This window comes from Drosophila sulfurigaster, chromosome X (genome assembly GCF_023558435.1).
Source record: "Drosophila sulfurigaster albostrigata strain 15112-1811.04 chromosome X, ASM2355843v2, whole genome shotgun sequence".
In the NCBI taxonomy this organism is placed as follows: domain Eukaryota; kingdom Metazoa; phylum Arthropoda; class Insecta; order Diptera; family Drosophilidae; genus Drosophila; species Drosophila sulfurigaster.
Window position 1 is genome coordinate 6,976,431 of NC_084885.1, and position 19,965 is coordinate 6,996,395.

The following is a 19,965-nucleotide window of genomic DNA, read 5'->3' on the forward strand; positions in this document are numbered from 1 at the left end:
ATTTGTAATGTCCGCTTGTCCGCTATGTCCGCTTGTCCGCTATATCCGCTATATCCGCTATGTCCGCTATGTCCGCTGTGTCCGCTTTGTCCGCTATGTCCGCTTGTCCGCTATGTCCGCTATGTCCGCTATGTCCGCCATGTCCGCCATGTCCGCCATGTCCGCCATGTCCGCAATGTCCGCAATGTCCGCTATGTCCGCAATGTCCGCTATGTCCGCTGTGTCCGCCATGTCCGCCATGTCCGCAATGTCCGCTATGTCCGCTATGTCCGCTTGTCCGCTATGTCCGCTATGTCCGCTTGTCCGCTCTGTCCGCTATGTCCGCTATGTCCGCTGTGTCCGCTGTGTCCGCTATGTCCGCTCTGTCCGCTATGTCCGCTTGTCCGCTGTGTCCGCTATGTCCGCTCTGTCCGCTATGTCCGCTTGTCCGCTGTGTCCGCTATGTCCGCTGTGTTTGCTGTGTCCGCTATGTCCGCTCTGTCCGCTATGTCCGCTATGTCCGCCATGTCCGCCATGTCCGCAATGTCCGCCATGTCCGCCATGTCCGCAATGTCCGCCATGTCCGCCATGTCCGCAATGTCCGCTCTGTCCGCTATGTCCGCTTGTCCGCTATGTCCGCTATGTCCGCTATGTCCGCTATGTCCGCTTGTCCGCTATGTCCGCTATGTCCGCTATGTCCGCTTGTCCGCTGTGTCCGCTATGTCCGCTATGTCCGCTATGTCCGCTGTGTCCGCTGTGTCCGCTATGTCCGCTATGTCCGCTCTGTCCGCTATGTCCGCTTGTCCGCTATGTCCGCTATGTCCGCTTGTCCGCTGTGTCCGCTATGTCCGCTATGTCCGCTGTGTCCGCTGTGTCCGCTATGTCCGCTATGTCCGCTATGTCCGCTGTGTCCGCTATGTCCGCTTGTCCGCTATGTCCGCTATGTCCGCTCTGTCCGCTACATCAGTCAGTCCGCTATGTCCGCCCACAAAAATCTGAAAAAATTTAATATTACGGACACATTTTGGAGTTTATATTATAAAATGCTTACCCCAATATGTACTTACGTTTTAAAATTCGACACGCCCATTAAAATTTTTCCCCGCCCCTTCCGCCCTCAAAATGTTGAAAAAATTGTATATTTTGAGCAATTTTAGAGACAAAGACCTCATTCTTGATAGACACAATATAAATCCTAGCCCGGATGTGCTAGGATCAAAAACTTTCTCTCTATTTCCTACAGAGCACAAATCGGTTGGAAATGTAGGAAAACGTGAGGTTATCTGAAAAAATGGGAATTGCGCCAATTGTGCGGAAAAATGCAGAAAAAGACAACTATTGACTGATTAAGAATTGATAACACTACAACATACAGTTGAAGTTATTGCTCACTTATGCTAACTTCATTTTCAAAATCCTTTCCAAAGTTGCAAATTGTTCTTCATACTTTGAGAGTGCAACAAGGGCGTTTTTTCGAAAACAAACAATATCTCGGGCATATCCTTCCGAATTTTCAAAGCACACATAGGCACGGTCGCCATTCCAAAAAAATGTTTTGTACCCAAAAAATTTGGGCAAAAATGTACCAAACATTTTTCACGAAAGATTTTTTGTATTTGACAAATTGTGATTCACAAATTGTGACTTACAAATTGTGATTTACAATATATAACTGTTTACGTAGTGATGGACCTTACATTGGCGCATACATATGTACATATTTTCTCAATTGACACGATACAACTCAAATCGACTGTATGCGATATTTTCCAGTGCTAGTCGTGGTTCAATTTCTAACTGAAACAAAATTTTTGTATGGTGGAACTGAGCCATTTGTTCAAATAATATGTGTGAACATAAAATTTTATGATAAATTTAAATACTATAACAGGCATATTAAAAATGTACCAAAACGTAAAAAAGTGATCCAATGTACCAACGCATAATAAATGAACCAGTTTTGGTACATTTGGACATACAGATATTAGTTTCCGAATAAATTGTCATAGAATAAATTAATAATACATACTCTTATGAGTACTGTCATACACACTGTTATACAAGGCAATATGCAAACTATAACACAATCTTGCAAAACTGTTATACATGCAAAATGATCTACATTCAGAGTAATCGCAATTAAATAGCATTAATATCATTTAGCAATCGGTCGCCTTGAACTATTTGACTAGTCGGTGGCCTAAGCTGTCAGAGGGTTCAAATGAATTATTGCAAGCATGTGCAAAAATCTATCAACAAAATATCAAAAATGTATAAAAATAAATCCTACACAGCGAAAACAAGCAGAGTCGCAGAGTCGAAGAGTCGAAGAGTTCGGACAACGCACGAGCTAATGATTTATTGATAATTATCAGCTTGAGCCTTGGCTAGCACAGTGAGACGAGCTGCTGGCAAACCAAATACAAATTTTAGATATAGCATAATAGTATTTAGTCGCAATTTAATTAAGGAAATCGATTTGATGACATGGAAAATTGAAAACAATAATCTAAGCTCATCAAGTTGGAAAAAGTTGCTCCCAATTGTGAATGGAATTCGTTGTAGTCAGCGACCGCTGTGTCCGTCTGCTGAAAACAAATTTAAAAGTTCGACTTTCCTTTTCCAGCTACTGACAAACCGATTGAGACGAAGCTGCATCATCATCATCATTATGATTGCGGTGCGGCTTGTTTTTCAGTAGACAGTCGCCTCTCTCTTCCTCTCATTTTTTGTGGAGTGTCTGTCATCCTGGCCTTTGAGTCTCTCGTTTATATCAGCGCATTATATTTATGACCATTTAATTAGCATGTCGGAGTCCATTAAAGTGATTGATATGGTTATGGAACCGAAAGGGCAACCGAAACCTGGCAAAAACAAAACCAAAAGAAATATTTGAAAACAATGTTCGACTGTTGTACTTATTATCAAACATCCGATTACGTTATAATTTCAATTTCCCATTTGTTGCAATCACAATGAAAGTGCACTTCAGCAAAAGCAGTTGAATAACTTTGCATAATAAATAAATAGTATATGACAATTGTATTACGCTCTCCATGCATTCTATTTATTGCCTCACTCATGCATTTCTCTTCCTTTTGATTTATTAAGCTATTTTCATCTGCATCCATATAAAATATATAATATAGCCTACAATCAATGACAACAACATCGTATATAAATATTAAAAAAACATTTCCATTGAGCTCAACTTAGCAAATACAAAAATTCTCATGAATACTTCGAGCGCGCCACAAATTTTGCCAACACTGTGCTTCAAACTGTCAGCTTGACTTTAAGCTCGGTCTTTAAAAAGAAATATGTATATTAAAGAAAAAAAAAATACTTTTTATATGTTATTTATTTGATATTTTTCTAATTAAAAGAAGTAAAAAAAAAATATTAAAATTTATTAAAAATATGTAAATTAAGTAAAAAAATGTGCTGTATTTAAAAACGTAAATTTTTCTAGTGAAAAGTTATAGTTTGCTGTCTAGTTTTAAGCAACACCAAAGGCGCATCTCTATTAATTGATAAGATTTATTGACACCCCACAACACACTCGATCGTTACAAATTGACCTTTGGTGATGACTATGACGACGACACTGCTGCTTGTACCGTTACTGCGTCGCAGTGAAACGAGCCCCTTGGGCCCAACTAACGATCCGATCTCCTGCTGCTGTCCCGCTGGTTGTCATCGTTGTCGCTGTCGTCGACTTTTGTTGTTGCCGTTGCCAATCATCAACCAAGTGACCGGTCTCGATCAGGCCGCCCATTCGTGGGCACAGCGAAATCATCAGCAGCATTGTTGTATTCACACAGTTTATACTTGCGACATGTGCGGCCCCAAGGCGTCAAAAATCGGATTCGGATTCAGATTCAGATTCAGACTCGAGACTTCGAGTTTGACTAGAATCAAAGCTGAGACACACAGCGCACATTGAGTGCGAGGGAGATGGAAATGGACACCGACGTCATGTTTGTAGATGCTGCCGCGCCGACTGATAACTTTTCTCTAGGCAATCCCCCCCTTGATGGCACATTATTTCTGCGCTTGATGACGATGTACCTAGATTAGACAGCGTTATTGCGATTTTGGAGGTTCGCCTTTACGTTTAAATCTGGAACACTTGCCCTTGCCGAAGTCGTGTTCAAGGTGACGCCAAATGCTATCATAGCAGCAGCATAACATACACGACATAAGTGGAATTCTTATAAGTACTTTCTATACTATATTTTTCAATTGTTTTTCCAACATTTTTGAATGGGCTTCAAAAATAAGATCAACTGTTGTTTCACGCAGCTCTGTGATGATCTTCCGGGTTAGTGACTCCTACAAGAGAAGAAGAACTGATTGTAATTAAATGACTTATTTAAAGATGAGATTCAATCTATTTTCATTTCATTGGTTTCCAAATTTCTTATCTACTTTTTATCCCCGATTTAGAAATGGTATCAATTTTGAAAGATTTTTTAAATTTAAAAAAAATTGAGCCTCAAATTGAATTTTTAAATTTTGTCATTTTTGTTAATAGTAAATATAAATAATGTTTGGGGCAAACAATTTATATGTTAATTAATGTGTAATAAAAGAAAAGATTTGTATCCGAATAGCAGTGTCAGCAGATACATTGACTCAATTTCAAATAACGATTAAATTTAAATTTAAATTTAAACAAAGACGTAAAAAATATATTGAGATTACACTTTCACTTTGTACCAATTCAATTGATAAAAAATTGTAGTTGTAACTTTGAATCATCATATTAAAATACATGCAATGAAGCCATTTAACAGAAGAATAAAATTCCAGTCCTTAATTATAGCAATGCAATAAAAGAAAAATAATAATTAAATGATAAAAGTGACACAAGTAAGTAATTTAATTATATAGCCCGATAAGATTTAATAATTTATCTTTAAAAATGAATCAGGCAATTGAAAACTAAAAGGCAATTCCCGCAGTAATCCACAAGCACTCGTTAAATGCTATCAAGTCACTCGTTGCTGACGATGAGGGAAATATGATGCAATCAGCGGAACCATGCACTTGCTCTTGCTCCAGTTTTGTAAATATGAAGCTCGCGGCTTATCGGTCAAGTGCAGCCTTTGCTTATGAGTGTGGACTTGTATATACTACATGGATAACGATAAGGGCAGCCACACGTGATCCGTGGCAAACACGGATGTGGCGCAGACCCTTGCGATAAATCCAATGTAAATATTATATATCATTCCATGTAACAAATATATATTTATTAGATATGTGCATTTCTCGAGGCATTTTCATTTACATTGGCAAAAGACTTACGAGCTGTAATGAAAAACTGAAACTGGGGATCCAACATTGATAGCTGATTAGGTGACCGGCCTGTGCCGATAGCTCTGTTTTGAAAAAAAACAACAAAAGAGCTATAAATCATATAGTAGCAGATGTATATATACACATATATGTACATCGAGAATACATATTCTTGATGTGAATATTATATAGCAAACGATTTGATTGTGATTTCTCCCGTTTCGCTCGCCGATCTATAAAAGTGTGTCGCCTGAGACGCTAACGATTCAATATCATCTCGTACAGCCAGCCGAGCAGTACTTCCAACACAATTCCCTATACTTTTTTCCTTTTGAAATTAAAAATCTTAAAATGAGAATCCTTGAGGAGGTGATTACAATAATAAACAAGTAATAATACAAGTGTGAATTAACTAAAATGTTGTATTTGTTGTGATTTTAGCATCAAGTCCATTTGCTGGATCCTTCGGAGCTAATGCGTCCAGAGCCCACGTTTGCTGACAAGAATCCTTCCAAGTTCCGTGACTACAGCGTGGATACCGAGGATCCACTAAAGGAACGGGTTCGCCGCACCTACCGTCAGATGCATTTGAATCAAACCGTCGACTTTGTCAATGGTAAGCAAGTCCTTTCGGCATATCCTGCACTACAATTTTTAAAATACAATCGAAAATATCTGTTTTATAGGACGTCGTGCACGCTGGCTGAAATTCAACACAATCAAGATGACCGTGCGTCAGGCGCTAGAGAAGCTCAACGATCTGGTCGACGAATCGGATCCCGATCTCGATTTGCCCAACATCATACATGCCTTCCAGGCTGCGGAACGTGCACGCGCCGAGTTCCCCCAGCACGATTGGCTGCACTTGACCGCCCTCATTCACGATCTCGGCAAGATTATGGCCTTCTATGATGAGCCACAATGGGCCGTCGTTGGCGACACCTTCGCCGTGGGCTGCCGCTGGGGCGATAGCATTGTCTATCGCGACGAAAGCTTCGAGGGCAATCCCGATGGCGAGAATCCCAAGTACAATACCGAATACGGCATGTATAAGCCCAACTGTGGTGTGGACAACTTGCTAATGTCGTGGGGACACGATGAGTACATGTACTCGGTGCTCAAGCACAACAAGACCAAGCTACCCGATGTGGCATGCAACATCATACGCTTCCATTCCTTCTATCCGTGGCACAACGGCGGCGACTACAAGCACCTGGAAGCCCCCAAGGATGAGGAGACCAAGAAATGGGTGCTGATCTTCAAGTAAGTTTAACTGTCAACTATCAAGATAGACAGAAGTATAACAATATTACTCTGCTTGCAGTCGCTACGATCTGTACACTAAGAGTGAGGTTGTACCTGATATTGATGCTTTGTGGCCTTACTACCAGACCCTGATTGACAAGTATCTACCCGGTGTCCTGGAGTTTTAAATACACTAATCCATTATATATATACACATATACAATCATAAACTATATACAGACTTATACTCGTATCGTAACATAATCCTAACTAACCGTATAGTGAGTTGATGTACTATAATACCTAACAAACTGTTCCCTACTCTCCCTATATCAGAACTGTATGATATATCTACTATATAAATATATACAAATATTTCACAAAACTAAAAGTTTTTCGGAATGGCTTTCAGAAATGGGAAGTGCTAAGTGCTAAGAGATTAAATATTATACACTTATCTGCTAAGCTAATACTTCATTATATACTTTGCTGTAGTTTTATTTATATAAACCTTTATTGTATTCTGCCAAAAAAAAAATCAAAATCAGCATTCAAAAAGATTGCTCAACATTTAAATAGAAGACGCTGATGAGAACACGCACAGGATAAATGGGAAATGTACATTTTTCGTCTTTGAAATTAACAACTAAAATCCTTAAGTCAATGCGCGTGTTGCATCATTGGGAGACGGAACCGCCGCTGCTGCGTCGCCGTCTCTTGTGACGTTTGTGACTCTTTTTGCTGGCATGTCGCTGATGATTACGTCGCCGCGACGAAGATTCCTCCTCGTCTCTGTGATGTCCACGATGACGTCGCGCGCTCGAATGACTGCTGCTGCGACTCCGACTCTGGGTACGACGATGAGGCGATGAGGTGCGACTGCGACTTCGACTCCGACTACGTCGATGGCGACGATGCTTGGCAATAGCGCTGGCTTTGCGTTTGTGTCTGGACCGTTCTCGCTCTCGGTCTCGCTTACGATGCGGACTGCGGCTCCGACTCCGACTGCTGCTGGATGAGGTCACGGAAGCATCTTGGGTGCCGGAACAACTGGCGCTGCTGCTGCTGCGACTCGGACTGCGACTGCGGCGCACAGCATGACGGTGGCGTGTACTCGACGTGGACGATGATGATGGCAGTGGCGCCGCTGTGGACACAAGCTGCACGTCATCATCATCGGACAGCAGGACGGATGCTGTGGCCGTTTTGCTGGTGTACGTATTGGTGCTATCGTCGTTAAGTAAATTATATTTCTCCAGATCACCATCATCCTCCTCCTCATCCTCGTTGTCAACTTTCAGCGCTGGTTGCGCAACCGCAGACGGTGCTAAAACCTCATCGTCATCGTCGTCGGGACCAAAGTATGTGATGGGTATGGAACGTACAGAGTCATTAGAGTCCTCATTGTTATTTGCTGGCACTGCTTCGGATTTCTCATTTGTTGCTTCCTGTGCTGTTGCCTCACTGCCAACTGTTCCCACAGCGCCTGTGCTTTCACCTAAAAGAGGACAGTGTTAAGTTTTAATGAAGAGTATGCTTGAAAGCCCAGCGCTTACCTTTGATCTGATTGAGAAAAGCCATTGCCTTGCGCTTGCGCTCCAATTGCAGCTGCTTCTCTCGCGAGACCATGCCGTTCAGCTTGTCGCGTGCAATCAGCGCCAATTTGTCCTTGACACGCTCCTCAGCTGTGTAAAAGGAAAAACATTTGTTTACCTTCGCTCTCTCGTTCTATCTTTAAATACTTTATCCCTCTCTCTCTCATCTTCCGTCTCTCTTCGGTTCGTATGCTACCTTGTACTCACCCTGTCGTTGTTCTTTCAATGGCAATGTTACGCCCGCTCCCGTTGTTGTCCCGGCAACCGTTGTTGTCTTCTGTCCTCCACTTCTCGCCAACAGTTGTGTCTCCACTTGCTTGATGGCTCGCTGCACGCTGTCTGGCATACCGGGTCGCGTCTGTTCCGTATTTGCCTTCATCTTAACATCGTCAGCATCATCGTCGCTGGTCTCTTGCGGCAGTGCAGGTTGCAAAGTTGCCGTCTCATCACGAGACTTGATCGAGAAGCACACAGGTGCTGCCAACAAAAAGAAAATTAAGTTAGTATAGAAGCAAAACAATTAATAAACATATTAAGTTTCACTTACACTTTTCACTCGAAGTGGCAACTGTTGTGGTGGCTGCAGCAGCAGCTGTTGTTGCTCCAAGTGCAGTTCCACCTAAGCCTTTCTTGCTAATCAGCGCCGCAGCAACGGCAGCTGCCTTACGTGTTTTCTCCTCCTTGGATGCGGCATCCACATCTCCGGTTATCTTGTACATATAATAGGCATAAAACTTGTGTTCGGGCAGGAGAAAATTGAAACGTTCGACACTCTTTGTGCGCAGCGTCTCCTCGAACTGGCGGCCATTCTTAATCACATACGTTGCCGTCTTGTCGATGATGTGGCGCAACGTCTCCTCGGGCAGCGGGAAGTTTAACAGTGGCGGTGGTGCCACGACCGCAGTGGGCAGTGAACTGATGCCGCCACTTGTAGACTGCGATTGTTTCCCCTTTTGCCCCTGACTGTTACTATTGTCATCCTCGTCATCCTCCTCGTCGCTATCGGAGCTGTAGTTTTGTGCCAACGCCAGAGCGCTGGTGTTCTTCAATAGCTCAACCTTCGGCGGCGCATCATTGGCGTTTTCCTCCTCGTGGGCAAATGTGCTGCCATTGTACTGCAGCAGAACGGGGGTAAATTCGCCATTCGATGTGGCTGCCACACTGCTCTGACTCTGGCCCTCCGATTTGCAGCTGAGCGTAGGCGACGCAGTGCCGCCGGAATGCTGCGAAGTCACATCGTCGTCCAACACCGCCTGCAGCGGCACACCCTTAATCTTGCTGATGAGCTGCGTATAGGCGCAATTGGCCGACGGTTTGTACTTGATGATGGGCACTGTAATCACTTGATTGTTTCGCTTGGGACTCGGCGGCAACGCGCTGCCATCGGCACTTGTACTCGTCTTCTCGGCAGCTGTATCCACAGATGGCGCATACTTGCCCTGCTTGATTACGGCCAAGAGATGGCGATAATATGGCTGCAATTGGCCGCCTTGCGACAGAAAATCAAACTGAGCATTATTCGCTTGCTTGGCCTTGATCAGGATCTCCATTTGAGCACCCTGAGTGGCAATAAAGCGCGCTGTCTTCTCAATGATGGCATGCTGCTTCATCGTTTCCGGCTGCAAACAAAATATATACAAAAGTTATCTTGGGTTTTCAATAGATTAGTTACTTTACTATGCTTACCAGCTGTATGCCCGGCATGGGAGCCACGAGCAAATTGTTGGGCAACGTAAAAGGCAATTCGGATTCATCGGTTGGTGTCGTTGAATCCGGCATTGGTGACGCTACTCCATCTGCTGCAGCAGTCGACTTTGCTGAAGTTGACTGTCCATCGTAATGGAAATCCACTTGACTGTAATTACCGCCAGAGGTTTCCTGCTGCAATCGCTTTAGATCCTCCTCTGTTGGCCGCGTGTGTGCGTGTGTTGAGTGTATGTGCGTTTGCGAATGTGTGTGTCATTGGTCAAAAATAAGAAAATACAAGACAAACAATTGTCGTTAGTACAAGAAATTTCTGAAGATTTGCAGAGAGTTGTGGCAAACAGAATACAGAAGAATTCATAGAATAAACATTCGACTTTTGTTTTTAGCATTTTGTATAACAGTTTTCTTGTTTTTTTTTTTTCTTTATTAGATGTCGCTCAAACCGTTGGAAGGAAGGCAAGGCATCTCCTGGAAGAAAGTGTTGAATTTGTTAAATGTGAAATGGTTTCTATTTACCTGAACCCCGGTGTTACCCAACAGCATCAAGAAGACGTTCAAGATGCATTCATGTTGTTGATGGATGTTGGTCGTTCTTGTTGGTTGTTGGATTTATTTTTTGGTTTTGAATTTGATTTGATATGCTTGCATTTCTTATTTGCGTATTTTCTTTATATTGAGGTAGTAAATACACAATATTTTTTTGGTATTCATGACTCTTAAAATTTAAATACAATATATTTTTGAGGAGCCAGAATAAGTGGCAGAGCCAGAGACAAAGAGCAAAAGGATATGTCGGCAACCTCACTTACCTTGCTGCAGCCGTAGCTCTTCTTCGTTGTTGTAGAGGAACAGATAACGCTCCTCTTCGCACAGCTGCTCGGCCCGTTGCTCGTCGGCCGTCAGGTATTCCAGGCGATTTCCATAGCCACCAGGTGGCGCCTCATATGATGACAGTTCGCATAATGCGCCACGTACGTCATATCTGTGTGTGTGATGATGATGTGTGTATGTGTTTGTGTACGTTTGTGTGCCAAAAGATAAGAATCAGAGAAATATAAACAAGAGAAAGAACGTTATTAGTTAACGCATTATGCGAATGTTGCGGCCGCTCGAAGACGAGGCCATAAATCATCACACACACACATATATATATATAAATATAGAAAACACACGCACAAATCATAAATAAAAATATATAATGTATAAAGTATATGTTGTCATTGAAATCGAAATTAAATGCATCTCGAGAAATGTTTTTCACGCCAGTTAAATAAATTGTTTGTATTTATAATATAGTAGATTTTTCTTTTTTTTATCATTTTTTTTTATAATTAATGAAGTCTTTATCATTTATACATACCGCTCCGGTTGCTATAAAAAAGTTAATTGTTTTACAATTACAGTTTAAAATTAAGATGTTTGTAAGAAATATTACAGTTTGAGAAGCACTGAAAAGAGCTGTTATTACAATACAAAGTGAAAACAGTTTCATCGTCAATCCCCCGCGCCACCCACTCAGTTCTTGCTCCAATGAACAACATCCAAAAAGAGTCATAACTAAATTGCAGCCCAGCAAATACTATTATTAACAAACTATATACTTTTTTTCGTATTTAAGTCTGTGGGGTCGGGTTAAGCTTGAATAGATTGGGAACAGTCTCAGAACAGGACATATGTATGTGGATGTCACAGGGTATTCCAGTTGCTGTTGTCGTTGAAATATTAGATGGAAAAGATAGAGGTAGACACAGTGTGCTAGGCTAGCCAAAACTATACATACATATGTATGTTGTTGTTATTGTTCATGGACATCTCACTACATTAGCAATGTGTGTAATCCAAAGTATCGTTGTTGGTATTAGTTAGTTGCACATACACATACATATAGCATTGCATTTTGTATTGTATGTGTGGTATTATCGTAATATATGTATGTAGTAAGTAGTAGTAGTAGTAGTAGTAGTATAATTAAGTTTAGCGCTAATTGATTGGCAGGCAGGCAACAATTATTAACCTGTCTATTTTGAGATTTACATCGCCCATCCAGGGTATCAGCTGTTTGCCTTGATCCATCTCGCGAGCTTTCTCATCATCACGGAATATTTTGCAGGCATAGCCAAACACGAGCAGCTCCACAGCGGGTTGGCGTGCATCTGCGCCAGCGGCACCAGCAGCAGTAGCCGCCCCACCATACGCCGTAGACGCCCCGTTGGCACCATTGTTGGCTCCAGCTGCCATTGCAGCGGATCCGGTTTTGCGCAAAATGCCATTGATACTTCCTCCGGCGTATTCACGTGCCATGGCATTGCTGCCGCCACCGACACGCGCATTATAGGGCATCATTGCACGCACACACACACTAACTCACTCACTACACATTAACCCACACCACTTTGCGTTGATGTTGTTGATTGAGAGGCAAGCACTTTTAGAATATGCAATAGCTTTGCATTTTCAGACACAAATTAAATTTTTTTTTTTTTGTTTTTGCAAGAGCTAAACACAGATTATTTGGCTTAGAGATGGTGTGTTGAGCACAGGGTGACCGCAAACTACGAATTAAAATATACCGTTTTACGACTCAAAATATACCACACGGCTAAAAACAAAACACCATGTAATAATTTCATTTTAATAGTTTTTACGTCATTTAATAAGCTGAATTATTTCAGTCTTTTGCTAATGCATTTGTTTCGATAAATACTAATATACGCAAAAATGCGAATGGCATTTTGCCAGGGCTACCCACGCTTAAGTGGCGCGCTCTTAGGGAAAGGCGGCAGCAATTTGAATTTTAAATAAGACACTTGGATTAAAATCTATTATAAAAGTATACGCAAGTTTTTTATACTATATACACAACATTACATTTTTAATCCTTGGCATTTGGAAACTTGAGCGTACGCAGTTTAGAATAAATAATATCCCAGTCCACATAGGCGCCCACCAAGTGTCGCTTATTTTGTGGCGAATCCTCGTACGCAGTGCGTCCATGCAGCATTCGAAGATTGTTGAACACAAAGACATCGCCTGCCCGTGTCTTAAATTGGACCGACTCCTCTTGCACCAACTGTAGAAATTTATCATATGCTTCATACCAATCCACCACGAGTTCCAGAGGCACAGTAAACCGGCTATCCCGTTTCGTGGTGTTTTGATTGATGCGTGCAAATTGCCCATCGACATCCAAGCAGATAACAGGTCCACGCCACAAACTATGGAATGGTTTGCCTGCATCGCCATCGTGTCCAATGTCATACCAATTGACGGGCACGCTGCGCAATAGCTCATAGTACTTGGGGAATTCCTCGCGCAACCGCTGGGCCACAAAGAAGGCATCGGTCATGGTATTGGCGCCACCGGGTGACTCCGACTGCACCAACGTGTGCAGTATGTTAATGCCCGCCTTGTACTCATAGTACGGCATATCTGTGTGCATCGGCAGCGGCGTCATCAGATACGCATAGTTGCCGGCATTGGGTTTAGACTTGACCTCAAATACATCGCTGCAGTAAAAGGCAAGTTAATGAATGGAATCAAACTTAATAAGATATTCAATTACCCGTAAGTGGTGCGCTTGATGTAACCAATGCGTTCTGCCAGCCGTCGTGCCACCTGCACATCGTTGGGCGCCTCACGCAACAGTGCAAATCCCTGCACAGCCAATGCCTCCAGCCAAGCGCACAATACTGCATCCTGCGCCATGACATCCTCGCAGCGAAATTCGCGTGTTACTTTGCCAAACTGTGACTTGCCCCACAGCTGCATAGTCGGCTTATAGACCTCCGAAAGATAACGTTGCCTCGCCTCTGGACTGAAGTCACGTTGCTGCAGCCACTCCAAATCGTAGCTAGAGTTGTGAGCATCCTGCCAATTGATCACCAGCTGCTGCCGGTGCTCATCAAAATGTACAGCCTGGGCTGCTGCATGCGATAATGGTCCACGTTCCCAGTGGCTTTTGCGTGCCCGTGTCGCACCATGAAAGCACTCGGAGCATTGGCAATTATCGCGCAACCAAATGCTAGGAAACTTCAAAGGACGCTCGTCGTTGGTTGGTCTCAATTCAATATAGCGCTGATCCAAGATTTTAGCTGTAATGAGTCGGCCGCTGTTGTTGCTCGCGTAGCGCAGCTGGCCAATCAGATGTCTGCAGCTCAGCATGATGACCAACAGAATACTGACCGACTGATATAGTCCAAAGGGACGCTGTTGAACAATCGATGTACGATTATCTCGCTGCTTCTTATCACTGAGTTCAATCGCACGTGCTCTCTTGTGAAAGATAAGCCATCCAAGTGATTTAGCCTGTGCTTATCACAACTCTGGGCGTTCCTCTGCCGATGGCTTGCTTACTGTGATAGTTTGGACAATTGCTGCCGCACTCTCGACCCAGCATTCATTGTTTGTGTTGAGCTGAAACCGACGCTTCGCTTGACACAAGCTGCACTCGAGTTCCAGCTTGGTTTGCTCGTCGACGGAAGCAGCTCCAACCGATTTACTCTTTGCTTTACGTCGACGACTCCGTTTATTTGGCGTCTTCTCTTTCTCCTCATCCAAGGACGTCTCCTCTTCTGGCTTCTTGTCCAGCTGCAGAGTTGTATTCACGCCGGGCAATAAGGGCAGCGAACAGCGTTTGCAAAGTGTGCGCTTCAATGCTGGCGACCTGCACAATCACACAAGAAAAGTTACTAGCTGCCTTAAGAGTTGTACCCTGGGTATTACTTACATGTGCATTAGCGATTTAGTACCGACATTGCGACACAATTTGCCATAGTAGGCGGCCAGCGTATTGTTGTTGCTGTGCGCCATGAGATTGGCCGCCTGGTATAGAAAATTCATTCTAGAGCATGCATGACGCTGTGTTAATATCTTGCGCTTACACTTGTTGTTATTGCTGTTGTTATTTTGCGACATGACACTGAAATATATGCGAAACAAAATTGTTAACTAAATTTATATTTGCCGCATGTGTTTGTCGTATGCGCTGTCACGTTTGATATCGATTAATTCGACTGCTAACGATAACACTGTTAATCAATTTTCCATTCAAAACAGCCAAACTGTTGTTACAGCTGGGACGTCTGTAATATCTATCGGCAGCTCTATTTAATGCTTTTGTTATTTTATATTTATTTATATGCACCATGATAATTAATTATTAATATTTATTCAACGTAACATATTGAGAATATGTTTTAATTAAAAAGGAACTAATCAAATTGAAAATGCTAAACAGCAATAATCGATTATTATATATGGTATATGGTAAAATCAGTTTGCCATTCGCAGGGTGCGCGACAAGCATGCCGATCAGCTGGCTCAGCTGGGACAGTTTCCCCGCCTTAATTCGATGCCGCAGCTGTGTGTGTTGGAGCATGCAGAGCCTTAAAAGAGTTGAGTGTTTTTTTCAATTAGAAAGTGCAATCGGCAGCAGAAACTGAGCAACAATGCAACGCGCAATAAGGGCCAATTAAGTGCCACTGCTAATCAATAAATACAATCAACAATTGCCTTAAACAAAGACACTCTTTCGAAATAAGCAAGAACTTATTGTTTTGTTTTTTTTTTGCCATTGGAGATCTTGTTTTTGTGTCGCCATTTGTTTTACACTTGCAATTTTTTTGTATTGTGTATCTGTGTGCGTGTGTGTGTGTAAGATGTTCATACAGGATCTGAAGAATGACTTTTATCGACAACTGATTGGCAAACGCATCCTCATCATTGTCAACTATGATGTGGATGCGATTTGTGCCAGCAAAATATTGCAATCCCTCTTCAAATATGATCACATGCTCTACACTGTGGTGCCCATCATGGGCCTAACGGGACTGCGGCGTGCATACAACGAGCATCAGGGTGATGTAAAATACGTTCTCCTCGTCAACTGTGGCGGCTGTGTGGACATTGTGGAGCTACTGCAGCCCGCCGAAGATGTCACCTTCTACATCTGCGACTCGCACCGTCCCTTTGACGTCTGCAATGTGTACAGCGATCGTCAAGTTTGTCTGCTGGGAGATCCAGCACTGGAAGAGAACATTCCTGCTTTTGAGAGCATCTTCTATGATTCGGATGGCGAAGACGATGATGACGAGGACGAGGAGCATGACGGCGATGAGCACGAGGACAGCGGTGCTGGCGAATCGGATGGCGATGCTGATGGTGGCAATGCTGTGGAACGGCGACGTGCGCCCAAGCTGAGTCGTCTGGAGCGGCACGAGCAGCGTATAATGCGACAGCGGGCACGACGTCAATGGGAACTAGAGCGGGATCGCATCATGTTCGATTACACACAATTTAGCTACTATGGTCGATCGACGGCATTACTCATCTTTGAGCTGGCTTGGAAGCTGTCCAAGGACAATATGGATCTGCTGTGGTGGGCCATAGTGGGTATAAGTGAGCAGTTGTTGCTGGGCAAGATTGAGAGTGGTGCTTACACGCTCGAGCTGGAGCACATACAGTCGCATGTGTCGCGTCTGACCAATAAGACAAACGATCAAAACACAATGAGCGCGTCGAAGATTACGTTTGAGAACGATCTGCATTTGGTGCTCTATCGTCACTGGACAGTCACCGAGTCGATGCGGTAAGTTAAGACACATCCTATCTTCCTAAGTTTCAAGAGTTTGTTTTATAATTTGCTATTTTCTTAAAGTAATTCTTAACTTATTTAAAATTAAACCGAACACCTCGTTGTAAAGACAAAGAAACCATAATATTATCACTTCTTTTTTTTGTTTCTAGCTATTCACGGTATTCCGCCTGCCAGCTTAAATTGTGGACGTTGCGTGGCGAGAAGCGACTGCATGAGCTGCTTGTGGAGATGGGATTACCTCTCGTCCATGCCCGTCAGACTTACAGTGCCATGGATTTGGTGCTGCGCAAAGAGTTCTATACCATGGTGGAGCAGCTGGCCGAGAAATATGCCATCCCAGACATTGTCTATGGCACATTTACGCTCAGCTATGGTTATCGCAGTCGATATGCGGCCGCCGATTATGTGTATGCTCTGCTGGCGATACTGCAATCGATAAAGAAGCACAAGACACCCGAGGATTGCTTCATGGAGGCCTCGGATGCACTGACGCGCCAACACAAACAGCTACTCAATGCTGGCATTGATAATGCCAAGCTCTTACATGCGGCCATCTTTCGGCAGGTTCAGAGCTGCCTGGAGGCGCATCAAGTGCATTCGACAGGCTCGTTTTTCTACTATGTGCTGCAGGAGGAGCACGCCTTCTTCTCCTATCCATATGCGCTGGCATTGCTGGCCAAGTTTGTGCTGCACGGTCATGTGGCTACGACGCGAGCACGACAAGCGCCCGATTTGCCATTGATTGCCACCTGTCCACTGGATGCGGCGCAGGGCATGTGCCTGCTTGTGGGAATTGCGCCTGTGCGCGAGGATTCGCCCCAAGAACTTCTTTGGCAAAGCATTCGATCAGGCGGCGCAGAAGAGCAAGACTAGTTTGCTGCAGGATTTCTTTGAGCCGTCCATTGTGCAGTTGCGGCAGAGCGATTTAACTCGATTTCTAGATGCGTTGACCGTGCTCTTGACTTGAAATCTTTCAACTCTAACACAGACCTATTAAACTCTAGACTTGTAAGACAATTTAATTATCCAAATCCGACTAATCTAACAAATTTAACATTAATCTAATTTATGAACGACAAATTGTTTTTATTATCATAGTCTACATATATATATTTTTTTTTTTATTTAGAACTATTGCAAATAGGATAGATGCACTTATGCAACAAGAACATTTAATCTAAGCAAATCCGAATGATATTTGTGTAAAACGGACATTTAACAAAACAAAAATACAATTATATCAACCATAAACTATTTAGATTGTGCTTAAGAAATGAAAATACATATATAGCATTAGTTTGTAAGTGGTGCGCTGCATTTGTATTGAAATTGTGTGAAAAGCGGACTTTAAATATAGTACAACGTGTGTTTATCCCAAAGAAATTGTATTTTATATCATTTTATCTGGTTTACAGAAACGCAAGGCGAGTATTCTTTACATATCTTCAACTTGAAAAGTATTTATTGTAACTGCGCTAAATTAATCTATTAAATTTGTTGTTGAATTGCGAAGAGTTTTGACTTCTCTCAAAGGAGCATTTTGAATTGTCTCATTGTATCTTTTAATAAATGCATTTGATTGCTGTGATCATTTCATTATGTTTTTGTTTATGTTAAATTGTTCCAATATATAATCAAATTCTCATATCACGATATTTAAATTATGCTATAATTATTATTCTTTGATTTCTAGAAACAGTTTCTTATAGTTTTCGCTTAAGCAAAAGTCCCAAAGTAACATCACACTTTAAATACATTGAATTTAACAATTCAGTAAATATATTTTCATTACTTACTTACACATGTAATTAATTTGCATAAATCAATCTTTCATTTTAAAAGTCATATAATAAATAATACAAATATCCTATTTATATATTTGATTTACATATATACAATAACTAACAAGTGAGAACAATAAAGACTACTGTATAATGTCGATAATTACACCAAAAATTTAAGTACAAACTTAAACGTAGCTGTAGTTATGAACATTATATTTTATTTAGTAAGTGCTTAAAGGCTACAGTTGTTCTCTGGCGATTTGCAGCTCCGATTGCTGTAGTGCCTCGGCTTGCTGGATGCGGGCAGCTCCCAGGCAGGCAACGTCGTCATAGAAGACCGCATATTGGCCCGGAGTGATGGCACGTAGTGGAGCATCAAGCTGCACGACACCGGAATGCAGCAGCTGGCAGTCAACAAGGGGCTTCGTGTGCTGAAAGCGAAAGCGGCAACGCAAGCTGCCATTTGTGGCTAGTTGCTGCCGGGATCGGTGGCATAGCCAATTAATGTCGCCAATGTGAAAGCGGGTGCAGTGGAGCGCAGCATGATCGTGACCAGAGGCCACATAGATGGTATTGCTGGCGGCATCTTTACGTGCCACAAAATATGGTTGCAAATAGGAACTTAGACGACAACGCTGACCCACGGTCCACTGATGAATGCCCTCATGATGGCCCACAACAGCACCGCTATCCACATCCACGAAATGACCCGGCTTGGAGGTAATATACTGCACAACACATAGAATTAGTGATCACTTGGTTATAGTCTATTCTAAAGGATTCTCGTTGTGCTCACCTCGCGTATAAACGATTTGAAGTCACGCTTGCCCACGAAACAGATGCCCGTGCTTTCGCGTTTCTCTGCCAGCCGATGCAGCCCTATGCGTTTGGCCAACTGCTTGACCTCAGATTTCTGCAACTCCCCAAGTGGAAACATGGTGCGTTGCAGTGTTTTCTGTGCGATGCCGGCTAGAAAAAAAGTCTGATCCTTGAAGGTGTCAGCGGGTATAAGCAAACGCGCCTGCTGTTCAGTGTCTTTGGTGTTGCACTGGTCCAGAAAGTTACCTAGACTATTGCGAGCATAGTGTCCAGTGGCCACAGCATCATATTTGAGGGTGTCCAGTGCGTGCTTGTGAAACAGATCGAATTTAATGTGCTTGTTGCACAATATGTCGGGATTGGGCGTCAGTCCAAGTTGGTAATCATCGAGGAATTGGCTAAACACCGCCGTCCAGTATTGCTTCACATAGTTGACTTCGCGTAGCTCGATTTGCAGCTTGTGGCATGCCCAGGTTGCATCTTTCAGATCCTGCTCACCGCTGCAATGTCCGGCCTCGTCGTGCTCGTCCCAGTTGCGCATGAATATGCCGAGCACATTGTAGCCACGCTCCTTTAGCAGATGTGCGCTGACAGCGCTGTCCACGCCTCCAGATATGCCCACCACAATATTCCGTATCATGGTCAATCAGAATGCGGTAAGTCCATCGCTATCGATAACTTTGGGCGATGAATATAAAGTTGAATTGAATGCATCGATAACAGTAAGCCGCCTTTGACAGTTTAGTATTTCTTTTGGTCTAAAGTTGGGCCATACATAAAATTCAGTATTTTTGAACGTATTCTTGAATTGTATTTCGCTTCGAAACTGCCGAAATTTGTAATATATATTCGTTTTATTAACAAATTACTAACTAATTCATCTTACGCATTATGCCATACGAAATAAAATTTAAGAACATAATTTCATTGAAATATT

The 19,965-nt window shown here is 42.8% G+C and overlaps 6 protein-coding genes across 9 annotated transcripts; 2 read left to right on the forward strand and 4 right to left on the reverse strand.

Annotated features, from left to right (window-relative positions):
- The first annotated feature begins 5,541 nt into the window (after nt 1-5,541).
- LOC133849429 (inositol oxygenase) lies at nt 5,542-6,919 on the forward strand. Its single transcript, XM_062285504.1, has 4 exons — nt 5,542-5,652; nt 5,725-5,899; nt 5,970-6,546; nt 6,608-6,919. Exons 1-4 carry the CDS (start codon nt 5,635-5,637, stop codon nt 6,714-6,716), a joined length of 879 nt encoding a protein of 292 aa, XP_062141488.1. The 5' UTR covers nt 5,542-5,634; the 3' UTR covers nt 6,717-6,919.
- A 113-nt stretch (nt 6,920-7,032) lies between these two features.
- LOC133849424 (protein suppressor of white apricot) lies at nt 7,033-12,360 on the reverse strand. The gene is made up of 7 exons (XM_062285501.1): nt 11,845-12,360; nt 10,640-10,812; nt 9,810-10,027; nt 8,671-9,742; nt 8,331-8,600; nt 8,085-8,213; nt 7,033-8,026 (listed from the first exon to the last, which is right to left on the reverse strand). The coding sequence occupies exons 1-7, from the start codon at nt 12,171-12,173 to the stop codon at nt 7,206-7,208; spliced, it is 3,012 nt and encodes a 1,003-aa protein (XP_062141485.1). The 5' UTR covers nt 12,174-12,360; the 3' UTR covers nt 7,033-7,205.
- Nucleotides 12,361-12,663: 303 nt separating this feature from the next.
- Nucleotides 12,664-14,004, reverse strand: LOC133849428 (gamma-butyrobetaine dioxygenase). Its single transcript, XM_062285503.1, has 2 exons — nt 13,393-14,004; nt 12,664-13,336 (listed from the first exon to the last, which is right to left on the reverse strand). Exons 1-2 carry the CDS (start codon nt 13,989-13,991, stop codon nt 12,703-12,705), a joined length of 1,233 nt encoding a protein of 410 aa, XP_062141487.1. The 5' UTR covers nt 13,992-14,004; the 3' UTR covers nt 12,664-12,702.
- A 137-nt stretch (nt 14,005-14,141) lies between these two features.
- Nucleotides 14,142-14,848, reverse strand: LOC133849430 (ribonuclease P protein subunit p21). Of its 2 annotated transcripts, XM_062285507.1 has the most exons (3): nt 14,711-14,848; nt 14,557-14,651; nt 14,142-14,493 (listed from the first exon to the last, which is right to left on the reverse strand). In XM_062285507.1, the coding sequence occupies exons 2-3, from the start codon at nt 14,637-14,639 to the stop codon at nt 14,145-14,147; spliced, it is 432 nt and encodes a 143-aa protein (XP_062141491.1). In that variant the 5' UTR covers nt 14,640-14,651; nt 14,711-14,848; the 3' UTR covers nt 14,142-14,144. The 2 variants fall into 2 exon arrangements, with proteins under 2 accessions (XP_062141491.1, XP_062141489.1); XM_062285505.1 differs by having other exon boundaries at nt 14,557-14,833.
- A 321-nt stretch (nt 14,849-15,169) lies between these two features.
- LOC133849425 (cell division control protein 45 homolog) lies at nt 15,170-18,013 on the forward strand. The gene is given in 3 exon segments (XM_062285502.1): nt 15,170-16,416; nt 16,575-17,241; nt 17,243-18,013. Coding segments are annotated over 3 exon segments (1,746 nt in total). The 5' UTR covers nt 15,170-15,487; the 3' UTR covers nt 17,393-18,013.
- A 392-nt stretch (nt 18,014-18,405) lies between these two features.
- Nucleotides 18,406-19,822, reverse strand: LOC133849431 (mitochondrial tRNA-specific 2-thiouridylase 1). Of its 3 annotated transcripts, none has more exons than XM_062285509.1 (3): nt 19,275-19,415; nt 19,006-19,191; nt 18,406-18,937 (listed from the first exon to the last, which is right to left on the reverse strand). In XM_062285509.1, exons 2-3 carry the CDS (start codon nt 19,144-19,146, stop codon nt 18,449-18,451), a joined length of 630 nt encoding a protein of 209 aa, XP_062141493.1. In that variant the 5' UTR covers nt 19,147-19,191; nt 19,275-19,415; the 3' UTR covers nt 18,406-18,448. The 3 variants fall into 3 exon arrangements, with proteins under 3 accessions (XP_062141493.1, XP_062141494.1, XP_062141492.1); XM_062285510.1 differs by having other exon boundaries at nt 19,006-19,197; nt 19,275-19,410; XM_062285508.1 differs by having other exon boundaries at nt 19,006-19,822.
- Between the last annotated feature and the right edge of the window lie 143 nt (nt 19,823-19,965).

What these genes read in the sequence shown, in the direction of transcription:
- LOC133849428 (XM_062285503.1), bottom strand. Translation starts at nt 13,991, where the DNA reads ATGCTGAGCTGCAGACATCTGATTGGCCAGCTGCGCTACGCGAGCAAC. An exon ending in ATCAAGCGCACCACTTACGG is followed by an intron (nt 13,337 to 13,392) that starts GTAATTGAATAT and finishes CTTTTACTGCAG; the next exon opens with CGATGTATTTGAGGTCAAGT.
- LOC133849431 (XM_062285508.1), bottom strand. Translation starts at nt 19,668, where the DNA reads ATGATACGGAATATTGTGGTGGGCATATCTGGAGGCGTGGACAGCGCT. An exon ending in TCAAATCGTTTATACGCGAG is followed by an intron (nt 18,938 to 19,005) that starts GTGAGCACAACG and finishes TGTGTTGTGCAG; the next exon opens with TATATTACCTCCAAGCCGGG.
- LOC133849430 (XM_062285505.1), bottom strand. Translation starts at nt 14,744, where the DNA reads ATGTCGCAAAATAACAACAGCAATAACAACAAGTGTAAGCGCAAGATA. An exon ending in ACTAAATCGCTAATGCACAT is followed by an intron (nt 14,494 to 14,556) that starts GTAAGTAATACC and finishes GTGATTGTGCAG; the next exon opens with GTCGCCAGCATTGAAGCGCA.
- LOC133849429 (XM_062285504.1), top strand. An exon ending in AACCGTCGACTTTGTCAATG is followed by an intron (nt 5,900 to 5,969) that starts GTAAGCAAGTCC and finishes TCTGTTTTATAG; the next exon opens with GACGTCGTGCACGCTGGCTG. An exon ending in AAATGGGTGCTGATCTTCAA is followed by an intron (nt 6,547 to 6,607) that starts GTAAGTTTAACT and finishes CTCTGCTTGCAG; the next exon opens with TCGCTACGATCTGTACACTA.
- LOC133849424 (XM_062285501.1), bottom strand. Translation starts at nt 12,173, where the DNA reads ATGATGCCCTATAATGCGCGTGTCGGTGGCGGCAGCAATGCCATGGCA. An exon ending in ATTGAAAGAACAACGACAGG is followed by an intron (nt 8,214 to 8,330) that starts GTGAGTACAAGG and finishes CCTTTTACACAG; the next exon opens with CTGAGGAGCGTGTCAAGGAC. An exon ending in TTTTCTCAATCAGATCAAAG is followed by an intron (nt 8,027 to 8,084) that starts GTAAGCGCTGGG and finishes GTCCTCTTTTAG; the next exon opens with GTGAAAGCACAGGCGCTGTG.